The sequence below is a fragment of the Macrobrachium nipponense genome, chromosome 1 (genome assembly GCF_015104395.2).
Source record: "Macrobrachium nipponense isolate FS-2020 chromosome 1, ASM1510439v2, whole genome shotgun sequence".
Taxonomy (NCBI): Eukaryota; Metazoa; Arthropoda; class Malacostraca; order Decapoda; family Palaemonidae; genus Macrobrachium; species Macrobrachium nipponense.
The window spans coordinates 131,571,556-131,585,798 of record NC_087200.1 but is presented as its reverse complement, the minus strand read 5'-3'; the positions used below and the strand labels follow the sequence as shown (position 1 = coordinate 131,585,798).

Genomic DNA, 14,243 nt, shown 5'->3' with positions numbered 1-14,243 from the left:
ACTCTTCTGGCAAGATGAATGAGCCTCCTTAACAATGTTTATACATGAGTATACATGAGCGGTCACTCGCAGGAGGCTCAAATCACTCTTCTGGCAAAGATGAATGAGCCTCCTTAATAATGTATAAATGATATATACATTGAGCGTTCTCGCAGGAGGCTCAAATCACTCTTCTGGCAAGATGGAATGAGCCTCCTTAAATGTCCCTTAGGAAAAGAGCCAGTGCATTCTTCTAAAAGGGAAAATGTGGTCTCTTTACTCTCTCATCCTCTCGTGACGAGAGAGAGGACGTGAAGCGTCCTCTTCTCTAAAGCTTCTTTAGGGGGCGCGAGTCCTTCCGAGAACTCCAACCCCTGTGTGGGGAGGACGCCTCGGAGGACGAGAAGCAATCTTTCAAGATTCGCGCACGTGCACGATCTTTAGCAGCCTGGGAAGAGTCAACAGGTTCTGCCGAAGGGACGCCAGATCGGTGGGGAGCCCCCGTAACCCTCTTGCGGCTTTCGACATGCCCTCTCCCTCTCCCTGAGTCCTGGGAGTCCGACAGAGGTCCAGGCCTAGAGGCATTATGGGGCCGATCTGACGCCCCCTTCACAACACAAGGGGCACTACACTTCACAACACTGGTTGGAGAGCGAGCACTTTAGTCTAAGATTACTTGATGTAATCCTTTAGCAGACACTTATTCTAGGCTCGTAAGCCATACCACAGGGTTAGGCAAAATAAAATCTACAGGAGGTTAGAAGGTTCATTATTTCTAACTTCTGTTTACTGTGGAGGAAAACTCCTGATTCTAACACGCTCTAAAATGCGTAATTGAATCCTCCTTCTTCCGTAATCAGTCACACATTACACTAATTACCTTATGCAAAGAAAACATGTAAACGTCATATATACTAAGCGAGTGTCTACCGAAAGTTACGGTAGCCTCACCTTACCATGCAGACAACAAAGTCTGAAACTAGGCTAACTAGACTTCAGACATCAAATGCAATGAAAAAAATTTACGATAGCGTATGCCTAGCCACAAATCCAAGTTAATAATCGAAAGAATAATTAGGATACTTAAGTGGCTAATGAAGTTTCAAAATCCTAGGCGGAGGTCTGTAAACAGTTGTTTACCGACCGGCGACAGAAAAAATATGAATAGAAATGGGAATAGTTCCTGATATCCGCCTCCCAGCGGCGGGAATGGGTACTACCACCTGGCCGCCCACTGCGTGTGCCGCGAATTTTTAAATTCTGTCGGACTTCAGAAAAATACAGCTAGAATATATATCTGTCATGGTAAAGTTTCAATGAACAAATCTTAAAGTAAGGGAAAACTAAAAAAAAAAAAACGGGTCCAGCGATCCACCCATGGGGGCTGAAGACCGAGTTGTAGACAGCTTCCTTTTTTCTGCGGTCCAGCGATCCACCCAGGGGGCTGAAGACCGATTTGGAGACTGCTTCCTGCTGCTGGGGACAGCTGGGGAAGCCTAAACCTCAGTATCTCTCTCTCCATCGTGTTCGGCTAGAGACGAAACGTCCTGAAGAAAGACGAATGTCACACCGCAGGAGGGGCTGGAGAATGAACTGAAGGCATCCAATCGTCCGATACTTCCTTTCCTCCTATCAAAGACGATGGCCGCCTGTGTGACATCTTGCGTCTTATATTAGCAGGAGAGCAAGTATCCAAAAACAAAGAGATCCGGAGTTGCAGCCTACAATTCTCAACGCTTGGCGTCTTGGCTTCGTCCAGCCTATGAAGCCTAGCGTCCAGCCTCGTCTGAGTACTGCGTCGTCAGACGATGAATAAAACACTTTAACCTCGCCTTTCCAATGGCGAGGGTGAGCGTCCTGGGGATCGTCAACAGGTAGCGCTCGAGGGGACGGCCGCTCGGGAGCTAAAGCCTCTCGCCTCCCTTCATCGGTCGACTTTCCTTCTCACAGGGGTTGGTGAGTTTAGAAGAGGTCTAGGACTAGGAGCAAGACAGGTCCAAGCGGTCGCACCCTCCACTGCACTTACTTGCATTGATTTTAACACTGTAACATGAAGTATTTATGATAAAACAAAGTTTTATGATACTTACCTGGCAGTATATTATATATATGCTATAGTCTCTATTGGTCCGGCAGATTTTTCAAAACTTGCAGCAACCGCCGAGTGGTAGGTGTCCAGGTTAGGTGGTTAACAACCCTTACAGGGTGGTACTTGGAACCATTCCCATTTTCTATTCCTCAGATCATCTCTTGCCCGACCTGTCTCCTGAGGGGAGGTGGGTGGGCCTTAAAATATATATATAACTGCCAGGTAAGTATTCATAAAACTTTGTTTTATCATAAATACTTCATTTTTATGAATAGAACTTACCTGGCAGTTATATATATATAGCTGATTCACACATTTTAGTTGTTTCCCCAACATCGTTGGGGAAACAACTAAAAGTTGTAGGTTATAACCTTGATTCCTTACCTGCTAAGGTAGCTGACTTCAAAAGTTCCTGCCTCTTGAGTCGCTTTCCCTTAGGAGCGCCAGCCAGGATGAGACCTGCTATGCTGAAACCACTCAATAGAGTCTGTCAAACGGGGCGAGACCAACAACGTGACTAGACTTCTGCACTACCTATTCCCCTTTTAATTAACTGCAACCTTACTCAACCTAACCACCATAACCTTGCTGACTAGATATTTTATCTATCTAGCTAGACTGAGGGTGCCATCTCCACCAGACCACTCCTCAGACAACCATAAAAACACAAACCCCAATAAAGGTATGTCATACTAAAGTTAAGGTTGAGGGGAGGTAGTAACTCCTTCACCCAATAACGAAGACGTAGCTACGTATGGGCCCAAAGAGTAACACTTCTCGTAGTCTACTCTTACCTCTCTGAGATAATGAGAAGCGAATACAGAGTTGCTCCTCCAAAATGTCGAGTCCATTATTTGTCTAACTGACATGTTCTTCTGGTATGCCAATGACGTTGAAATAGCCCTCACCTCATGGGCCTTCACTTTTAAGAGACCGAAGTTCTCCTCCTCACATAAGAGGTGAGCTTCTCTAATTGTTTCCCTCAAGAAGAATGACAATGCATTCTTCGAGAGGGGCCTTTGAGGATCTTTAACGGAACACCATAAAGCACTGGAAGGTCCTCTTAAATTCTTGGTCCGTGACAAATATGTCCTGAGAGTCTCTCTCCTCTTGACCCACCAAGTTTGTGAGGTTAGGAACTCAAAACGTCCTTGGCAGGGTTGGGTGGATGGGGTTCTCATTCTTACGCAGGAAGTCGAGCCTTAAGGAACATACAGCTCCGCTTGACTTAAACCTACGTGCTTCTCCATCGCCTGAATCTCGCTGATCCCTTTTTGCTGTGGCGAGAGCCATCAGAAATAACGTTTTCTTAGTTAAATCTCTAAGGGTCGATTGCGAGATGGGTTCGAACTTCCTACCGCATAAGAACTTCAAAACCACATCCAAATTCCAAGCCGGGGGTCTTATCGTGTTTTTAGTCGTTTCAAATGACTTCAAGAGATCCTTCAAATCCGTATTAAGTGATAGCTCGATGCCCGTTCTATGTTTAAAAACTGTTGAAAGCATACTTTTGTATCCTTTTATCGTGGATAACGGCCAGCTTAGATTCTTGTCTGACTCACAGAAGAAAATCAGCAATCTGACTCACAGAGGTAGTGGTTGATGACACTTTGTGTCGTTTACACCAAGATCTAAAAACTTCCACACCGATTGGTAGACTCTCTGCGAAGATATTGTCCTCGCTCTTGCGATAGCTCTAGCCGCTGCTCAGAAAAGCCTTTCGCCCTGACAAGCTTCTCGATAGTCTGAATGCAATCAGCTGTAGAGCGAGTGGGGTTTTGATGATACCTCCTCGAAGTGGGGCTGTTTGAGAAGCTTTGGACTTGGAGGAAGGCTTCTTGGAAAGTCCACTAGCATCTCCACTACCTCTGTGAACCATTCTCTTGCTGGCTATCAGGGTCATTCTCCCTGTTTCGAGAAGGGCGAACTTCTTGATGACCAGATTGATGATCTTGAACGGGGGAAACGCATAAGTATCCATCCCTGTCCAGTCCATCAAGAAGGCGTCCACTGCTATTGCTTCCTTGTCCAGTACCAGGGAGCAGTAGTTGGGGATTCTCTTGTTCTTGTTGGAGGCGAAGAGATCTATCGATGGCCTCCCCCATAACTTCCACAGTTCCTGGCAAACTTGGAGATCGAGGGTCCACTCTGTTGGAAGAACTTGCCCTTTTCTGCTGAGCATGTCTGCCTCAAATTCTTCTGTCCCTGTACAAATCTGTTAACAGATTTATTCCATTCTCCTTCGTCCATAGAAGGAGTTCCCTTGCCGCTTCGTTACAGGGAAGCGAAGAAGAGTTCCTCCTTGCTTTCTTATGTACACCAGGGCTGTGGGTGGTTGTCCGAGTTGACCTCTACTACCTTCCCCGAGACCACTTCTTTGAAGGCTTTTAAACCTAATAGGATGGCCATCAATTCTTTCCTGTTGATGTGCCATTCTTTCTGTTGCACTTCCAAGAGCCCGATGCTTCCTTGTTCCCCAGTGTTGCTCCCCAACCTGACTCCGAAGCGTCTGAGAACAACACTAGGTCTGGGTTCTTCTTGTATAGGGATATTCCTTCCCCCAATCTTACGGGATCCAGCCACCAACTCAACTGTCTTTTGACGTCTGCTGGAATGGGAAAAGAAAGGAGTCCTCCTGAATTCTCCTGTCCCATACTCTTGAAAGGAAGTGTTGCAGAGGTCTGAGGTGCAACCTTCCCAGGGAGACAAACTGCTCGAGCGAGAAGAGGGTGACGAGCAAACTCATCCACTCCTTCGCCAAGCACTTCTCTCTCCCTAGGAATTGCTGCACTTTCTCGAGGCACTTGTTCTGCCTCTCTTGAGAGGGAAAAGCCCGAAAACGAGCTGAGTCCAGAACTATCCCCAAATAGAGAATTGTCTGACTCGGTTTGGTCTGGGACTTCTCCTTGTTGATGATGAGTCCCAGTTCCTGGTCATCAGAAACGTCTTTCTTAAGTCCTCCAGACACTTGTTCTTCGATTGTGACCTTATCAGCCAGTTGTCTAGGTATAGGGATACCCTTATCCCTTCTTGATGAAGCCAAGCCGCTACGTTCGACATTACCCTGGTGAAGACTTGAGGGGCTATACTGAGGCCGAAACAAAGGGCTCTGAACTGGAAACACCTGTTCTGAACCACGAATCTTAGGAATCTTTCCTTGAAGTCGGGTGGATGGGGATATGAAAATAGGTGTCTTGCAAATCCAGGGACACCAACCAGTCCCCTGGACGAACTGCTGCCAGCACAGACTGAGTCGTTTCCATAGTAAATTTTGTCTTCTCTACAAAGACGTTCAGTGCGCTGACATCTAGAACGGGTCTCCATCCCCCCAGGTTCTTGGGTACTAGAGACAGGCGATTGTAAAAGCCTGGGGATTCTAGTTCCAGTACAGGTTCTATGGCTCCCTTTCCTAGCATCTGGTCTACTAGATCTAGGAGAGCCTCTTGTTTTGTAGCATCCGAGTATTGAGCCACTAAGGCTCTTTGTGTTCTCGAAAGAGGTGGCTTTTTCAAGAAAGGGATCTTGTAACCCTCCCTGAGGACTGAGAGGGACCAAGTGTCCGCCCCCTCCTTTTCCAAGTCTGCCAAAAACTTGACAGTCTTGCTCCTACTGCTGACTGGAGGACTTGTAACTCATTTCCTAGCACGGGATCTAAACGATCTCCTGCTTGTTCGTCCGCCTGTCTCCTGTCTTCTTCCTCTGAAATCTGTCCTGGTCGGAGCCCTACCTCGAAAGGGCTGCAAAACCTTCTTTTCTTCTCTCTTTGTTGATGCTTTGACTGCCCAGAGACCCTTCTTACGGAGCGAGTTAGAAGATCTTGAGTGGCCTTCTGAGTTACAGAAAGAGTAATATCCCTAACCAGAGATTGCGGAAAAAGATGTTCCGAGAGAGGGGCATAAAGGAGTTCCGCCTTCTGCACGATCGTGGAACGTCTTTGGTGGCGAAGGAGCATAACAGCGCTCTTTTCTTCAAAATCCCCGCCGTAAACAGGGAAGCCATCTCGTTCGCTCCATCCCTCAGTGCCTTATCCATACAGGCCATAATGCTAGTTAACTCCTCCATTTCTGTGGCCTGTATGTGTTCTGCTTTCCTGGCCAGCACTCCCAGGGCCCAGTCCAAGAAGCTGAATACTTCAAATGATCGAAATATCCCTTTAACGAAGTGGTCTAACTCCGTCATGGACCACATCACTTTCGCTGAATTGAGGGCATGTCTCCTTGAGGAATCTACAATACCAGAGAAGTCCCCCTGGGAGGAGGCAGATACTCCCAGGCCAAGAGCTTCTCCAGTCTCGTACCACATTCCCGCCTTAGACGCCAGCTTAGCCGGAGGAAAGGAAAAGGTGGTTTTCACTGCTTGTCTCCATTCCTTCAACCAGTCTCCTATTCTTGCCATCGCCTTCTTCGCTGAAATAGACCAACTTCATCTTGATGAAGGCTGACTGTTTTGCGACTTCCTTCTAACAAACTGTGACTGAGGAGAATGGGGAGCCGCTGGTTTAAGTTCCTCTCCAAACAGCTCAAGGAGGGAGCGAGAAAGCACTTTATAGTCTGCAGCTGCATTAGAAGGTTTATCCTCATCCTCTGAAATTTCTTCTAATTCCAGACTTATCCTTATCTCCTTATCCTTATGGGTAGAAAGAACAAAGTCGGAAGGTCCTTGTTGAACCGAGCTGTTGCGTGCACCTTCATCAAATTCTTGCTGATGAACACCTGTGTCAGGCGAAAATTCCTGAACGTCAGATGCGTCCTTGCGTCGTGAACTGGAAGCGTCCTGACGTCGAGAGTCCAAAGTGTCCTGGCGCCGAATGGCTGGTACATCCTGAAGCTGATCCCTTGCTGCATCTTTGCCGCGAGCGCTATCTGTTCCCGACAGCGGGAGCTGGATACGTCCTTCCTTCGAGAGCTGGATACGTTCTTTGGTAGCGCACTGTGAGAGTCCTTTCGTCGCGAGATGCATGGGTCCTGGCGCCGAGGGCTGGCTGCGTCCTGGCGTCGAGAGCTGGATGCGTCATGTCGCCGAGAGCTGGTTGCATCCTGATGACGAGTACTGGATGCGTCCTGAAGACGAGTACTGGATGCGTCCTGACGTACAACAGTGGATGCGTCCTGTCCGCGAGCGCTGTATGCGTCTTGTTCGCGAGCGCTGCATGCGTCCTGCCGACCCACTTTGGATTCGTGCTGTTGAGCGACAGACTGTCGGGAACGAGCGCTGCTTTTCTCCTGGCGAGGAGACCTGAAGGTGTCTTCGTGCCGAGCTACCAGTCTGTAATCTCGGTGTCTAGGTGAAGGAGAGGAGAGGAGACGAGAACTAGATTTAACGTGGCGTAGAGAATCGAGGGAAGGTTTAGCAGGAGAAGAGTATCGTAACCTCCTGACATCACGAGGACGGAGTTGTTCAACGTCTTGAAAAGGCGCTTCCTCCCTTGATCTCTTCACTGGCAGCCTGTCATCCTTACGTCTGCCCGGCTGGAGAGAGGGCGATTAAAAGCTTCTACTAGCGAAGTCAACTGCTCTTGCATGACCGCCATGAACGATCTCGCTACCATTGCTGGGTCCTGCGGTTCCGAAGGAGACGGGCGTCGAGGTATGCTGGAGGAAGGAGAAGGTTCTCTAGAGAATTCCTCGTAACCTGAAGGAAGAGGAGATCTCTCATGTCTCCATGCGTCCTTTTCGCAGGCGATGCGTCCAAGCCATCGTCAGAAGGAAACGGTTCCGGGCTACTCCATCTACTCGAATGGGGCGAACGAAACCGCGTCATATCAGGACGCTGCTTCCAACTCCTCTTGAGCGGTCTCGACTCCTCATACTGCCATCTGCGTCGAGGAGAGGGGCTCGGAGAAGACGCTATCACTTCCGACACGCCTTTTCTGTGGCGGTCATAAGCAGCCTGGGAAAACGCAACAGGACTGCTTGAGGCGACGGCTGACCGAGGATCAGTTCCTCTCACCCCCTTACGGTCATCGACGTACCTTCTCCCCTGGTCCTGGGAGCTTGGTAGAGGTCTAGACCTAGGGGCATGACAGGATCGATCAGTCGCCACCTCCACTGCACTTTCACAAGCACTATCACTTATTTCACCTTCACTCTTACCTTGTTTTAAGGCTGCAAGTTGCTCCTTAAGAATTTGCATCTCAGCCGCCATCTTGACGTACTGAGGGTCATCCAAAGTAGCTACAGGACCTGCTACAGGAGAAGGAGCTACTACCTCAGGAGCAGGTTCTAATAATACAGGGGTTAAGGGAATAGAAAGGTCTACGCTAGCTTCACTTCCAGACCTAGATTTAGATTTAGATTTAGAAGCCCTCCTGACTTTATCTAATTCCAATCTACGCACATAGCATTTCATATCCAACCAATGTTTCTCATCCAAACCCTCGCATTCTTTACATCTTTTATCCAAGGCACATTCAAAACCCCTACACCCCAAACAAACAGTGTGAGGATCGACCGAAGCCTTCGGCAATCTCACCTTAGACTCCTCATTCACACACACTCGAAACTGTTTCTGAGACATCTCAAATCAAAGAATCATCCAAAGAATAAACCAAAATAAAGCCAAAAGCGATTGCCAATCCACAGAATACATCACCAATTTAGTAGAAATACAGCGACACAGGGAAGCGATCGAAAAACCCGACGGCGGACTAGCAACGATGTTGACAGTCCAACCGGCAGAGATGATCTGAGGAATAGAAAATGGGAATGGTTCCAAGTACCACCCTGTAAGGGTTGTTAACCACCTAACCGGACACCTACCACTCGGCGGTTGCCGCGAGTTTTGAAAAATCTGCCGGACCGATAGAGACTATAGCTATATATATATGACTGCCAGGTAAGTTCTATTCATAAAATTATGATTTTAAGATCTCTCACATTCGACCATGATTTCTCCCTGTTTCTACAGGGGCCTTTACTAAGGGCTTGAATGGTCGTTATCATGTCCTCTAAAGTTGGACAAACACCTGTATCAGTAGGGGGAATAGGAACTATTACTACGGAAGCAGGATCAATATGATCACTTGAATATTTATAGGAGAGCGAGACATACTACTCTTCGCTCTCGTGATCTTATTATTATTTTCAAGCTTTCGCGCATAGCAATAATATCCAGTCACATTCAGGTAAAAGAAAACATTTTTCCTCATATCATCCAACTCACCACTCTTGCCTCTTACGACTATTCTTAACTGATATAGATAGAATAAGGATCTATTGTGGTTTTAGCAAGCCGAGAATTATATCCTCTCACCCACATTCTTACTCTCGAAGCAGAGTCAGACATTGTTTGGAAAATGCAAAAGAGAGATCAAGGATAAGCAAGAGTCAAAACAATAATATTCTAAATCAAACATTCTTATCATCATCATTCATTATGATCCATCATCATTATTAAGATGATCCACATGTACCCAACAAGCGAAAGCCAAAGCCAAAGTGTACTTCCCCAAATAACTGTGAAGAAACACGGGCCAAGCGAGTGAAATTCCAACGATGTCACCGATGCGGCGGCACGGAATATCTGAGGAATAGTTGGAACGGTTCTACGTACCTGGGTAGAGGGCGCACAGGTGGTGCACCTGACTACCCAATCGGCGATTGCCGGGAGTTTTGAATTTCTGCCGTGACGTCAGGGACGCAAGCTATATATATAACTACCAGGTGAGTTAGATGTTTGAAATTTAGTGTTTACCCCATGAGTCATTATTGTTTCCTTTGTAAAGTTCTACGATGCCTTTCGTTCAGTTGCGAAAATGAAGTCGAGATGATCTGTCGAGTTACCTGCAATAATTCTAATTTTTAAAAGTTATTTCACAACACTTGAAAAGTGTCGTTGAAACTTGTGTCGTGGCCCTTTCTATAGCAATACTTGAATCTACATCACGAATACACTGCTCCAACAAATACAAAAAGCTTGTACTTTTGTGGCATTGATCACTGAAAAGACTCGCGCGTCGATAACAGCGGACATTGTGACATCACTGACGCACCTAGATGAATCAATTAAGTCAGGTGAAGTGTGGGTACATTTGGCGCGCTCGATCTCAGATAGTGCTATCGCCCTCGTTCGGTGGCTCTTTATCGATCTCCGGCGGGCAGCACGAACGCCAAGGACAGTGGGGACTTTCGGCAGTGCACACGAGGGGCGTCTTCTGGAGGATCTCCTCCCTGTAATTCCGATTCATGCAGACGAAGATGGCCGGATCCAGGACGAGGTGGAGGAAGAACGCCATGTGGGTGATGACAGTGGCCAGCTCGAGGTCTTCCACGAGGTGAAACACGACGTGTGGTCCGTCCAGGAGGACGTTCGTCAAGAGGACGACGCGGATGGTCGAGGCGACTTGATCCATGTTCTCCTGCCTCTTCTTGGATAAGGCCTTCGCGTGTTGCCTCTGACGGATGAGCTGGGGAAAACATGTCAGTAAGTCTCACGAGGTGGAAATAATAATAATAATAATAATAATAATAATAATAATAATAATAATAATAATAATAATGGAGAAACAAATCCAGTTATGTGGATTTGTATATATTTGTAAAGAAATCTGTACAGATTTATATTAAAAATTATCTACATATACATAACTGTGGATTTATTTCTCCATTTGAAGACTCATTCTCCTATGAACACTTTTAATGAATAATAATAATAATAATAATAATAATAATAATAATAATAATAATAATAATAATAATAATAATGGAAATCAACACACAATCACGCTTAATACAAAGATAAAGTTCTATTTCACTTGTAGAGACATTGCTCTTCATTGAGTCCTGGGTTCGATCTCAGTATGAGATAAAAATAAAACGTAATAATAATAACGATAATAGTAATTAATATCCTAATTATTTTCACTGTCGTGGCTAAGGACTATTTATTTTTGGTGATGATAAAGAAAAAGTAACATTGAATGCACGAAGAACTTGACATTTATGAAAACCTAAATTCACTTACCAATATCACGTAAAATACATAATATTGATTGAAAAAAAAAATGATATTGGTAATCAATATAGTTCACAAAATACATTCCGTGAATTTTCCAGGGTAAATTTTTCCGGGAAAAAAGTAGAACGTTCAGGAACAACAAATGGAGGAACGGAATACAAGGAAAATATACATTGAACAAAAGACCCTTTCGTGTAGATTTAGGAATTGTATTGTAACAACAATACAGAATTTTGTAGTCTCCAAGACTCATTTACCCATCTGTCACAAAAAGAAATTAAATTAGAGATTATTACTTTGTTATTCAGAAGACGAACTCTATTCATATGGAACAAGCCCACAAAACCCATTGAACTGAATTCAAGTTTCCAAAGACTATGGTGTTCTTTAGAAAGAAGTGAAGATTGCTCCCTCCTTGTTGAATGTTCAAACAGCAATGTTTTGAGAATAGCGCTTTCCCCAGCCAAGAGAAATTCATCTTGAGAATTTAATGTTTGCAAATGTTCTTCTTCGAAGCCTCCTCTCCAGGCGTCCGTTTTCGTTTACATTTGAGATGCTGAATAAAAACAGACTTAGGATTACCAGGTAAGAGACCTAATCAACCACAGAAATAGTTTCCATATTAACTTCCCAAACAACATCCATAAAGGCCGGCTTCCAGAAAAAAAATAATTCCTATTAATTCTGTTTGAGTTTTTAAAGGCTTTGTTCCTAAACCCTGTAGGTATAAAGTTAATTATTGTTCCTTACGTAACTGTGTGTTATTATTTTCACTAATGCTTTAGAACTACGTTTTAACAGTCTGCGCCTTTCCCATCAACAATGAGTTCCTCCTACTTGTTTCTTCATCATAAGAGACTGTGCAATTCTCATATTTAATCATCTGTTAGCTCTGTAAGTGTGCAATCATACATACACACACCTACACACACACAGACACAGACACACACACACACACAACACACACACACACACATATATATATATATATATAAATATATATATATATATATTTATATACATTTCTATTTATATATATGTAAATATGTAGATATATGTATAACTATCTATCTATCTATCTATCTATATATATATATATATATATATATATATATATATATATATACATATATATATATATATATATATATATATATATATATATATGATATATATATACATGCTTGAAAAAATCACAGTAGATGCACGTGATTTCATTAATTAAACGAATACCACAGGAAAATGATAGGCAGATATCCAAGCGCTTTCGTCTTTACTAAGACATTGTCAAGGAACGACAACGCCTTAGTAAAGAAGAAAGTTCTTGCATTTCTGCCTATCATTTTCCTGTGGTATTTGCTTATGTATATATACATACATATACAAATATATATGTGTGTGTGGTACGTATAAAAATATGATATAATGCATGTATATATATTCATATAAATATATGTCGATTATATAATCCGAAGAGTTACATTGACTTCCTCCGATAAATTTTGGGAGTAGGGACACAAACGTTTTTCGTCAGTTAGCAGAAGAGCAACATCACTCGAGTACTTTCAGGCCCTATCTGTGGCCCATTTTCAAGAATGTGTAGTTTGTCAGCCTGGGTCAAGGCCCAGCATTCTTGACCCAGGCTGACAACCTGCACATCTAAGCCGACCGAACTGCAACTCACAGCGATCATCATGAAGGTGCAGGCGACGACGGTGACGACGAAAGGAAGGCAGTAGTAGATTCCGTATAGCGCCCTCACGAAATGGAAGGAGGACCCGTTGCGGAACTGGAGCCTTATGACGCTTCCGCTCGAACTCGAGAAGTCGAATCCCTGGGGAGATGACGCAGAAGGAAGGAGAATGTGAAAAGGAGTGACCTTGACTTATGATTCGTGCCGTGTTATGGATCGGGTCACGAAAAGGCCGAGAAAATCTTGCCTTGGACATTACAGCAGTATGTCAGTGGTTTTTACGGTCGGAAGTATCTTAAATCAACACTTGTTTCTGTAACTGTAACTATCATAATTATTATTATTATTATTCAGAGGACGAAAACCTGTTCATATGGAACAAGCCCAAAGGGACCATTGACTTGAAATTCAAGTTTCCGAAGAATATGGTGTTTGGAGAAACAATCCACAGTTATGTAAATGTACATATATTTAAATTTAAAAACAGCAGGGATAGCTTTCGGGAATCTGTTCGGTTCCCCTTATCAATCTGACACGTGATATAGCACTGCAGCAAAGTAAACATAACAGGAGTCAAAAATTAAGTGACAAGTCACTAAGCTTTCATCAGAAAACGACGGCATTGCCTGATTTATGCTTGACGACCGGTTCCATAGTTCATAAACAAGTTACTTAATTTTTGACTCCTGTTATGTTTACTTTGCTGGAGTGCTATATCAACGAGTCAGATTGATAAGGGGAACCGAACAGATTTCCGAAAGCTATCCTTGCTGTTTTTAAATTTAAATAAATGTACATTTACATAACTGCGGATTTGTTTCTCCATTTGAAGACTCGTGCTATATATACTATGAGGATTTTTCAATATGGTGTTCATTATTACGTGACATGATTATTGATAATGCATTATGAAACAAAAATCAAAGTTTATAAACGTTTATCATGGTCTCACACATAATTCCATAAATTAATGATATGACAAACCTTTATTATGCCAAGAATAATCCAGGGTGGCACAATGCACAGGAGGATTCCGAGTTGTATTGACACGACTATCTTCGTTATCGCCAACTTCCTGTACTTGTTCGGGTATATAACAGCCACAGCTCTGAAGGAGACAAGACGGGTTTTTGATATGGAAGTATCTGGGTTCATTTCCAACTTTGCTTATGATCACAGCAACACCCACTAACACCCAATTTCCAAAATAGTAAAGATTCTTCTTCTTCTCTATACTTGAAAATGATTTTTTTTACTCACCTGAATACTGCAAGTGCCATGAAGTTCAGCCTCTCCCCTTGAAGGAGTATGCTGTTCAAGATCGAGAAGAGGAACTGCACTTGCTTTGGCACTCCGTTCTCCAGGCAGAAGAAGTCTGCGTAGTACAGGTAAGTCACAAATGGTAGTGTGACCAAGGAGATGGCCGTTTGGAGACCGAATATACAGATGAGCTGCAACTTCACTGCTTTTCCGGTTCTCTGGCACCTGAGCAAACACCATATGCTCACTGCATTACCTGGTGAGGTC

General features: G+C 44.1%; 1 protein-coding gene across 1 annotated transcript in view; it reads right to left on the bottom strand.

Annotated features, from left to right (window-relative positions):
• Positions 1 to 9,679: 9,679 nt before the first annotated feature.
• Positions 9,680 to 14,243, bottom strand: part of LOC135219635 (uncharacterized) — a 10,070-nt gene continuing 5,506 nt past the window's right edge. Inside the window, exons 2-5 of the mRNA XM_064256564.1 lie at positions 13,977 to 14,232; positions 13,701 to 13,824; positions 12,708 to 12,857; positions 9,680 to 10,472 (exon numbers count right to left, since the gene is read on the bottom strand). Coding sequence (XP_064112634.1) covers positions 10,113 to 10,472; positions 12,708 to 12,857; positions 13,701 to 13,824; positions 13,977 to 14,232 — 890 coding nt within the window. The 3' untranslated portion in view covers positions 9,680 to 10,112. The remainder of the gene's footprint in view (positions 10,473 to 12,707; positions 12,858 to 13,700; positions 13,825 to 13,976; positions 14,233 to 14,243) is intronic.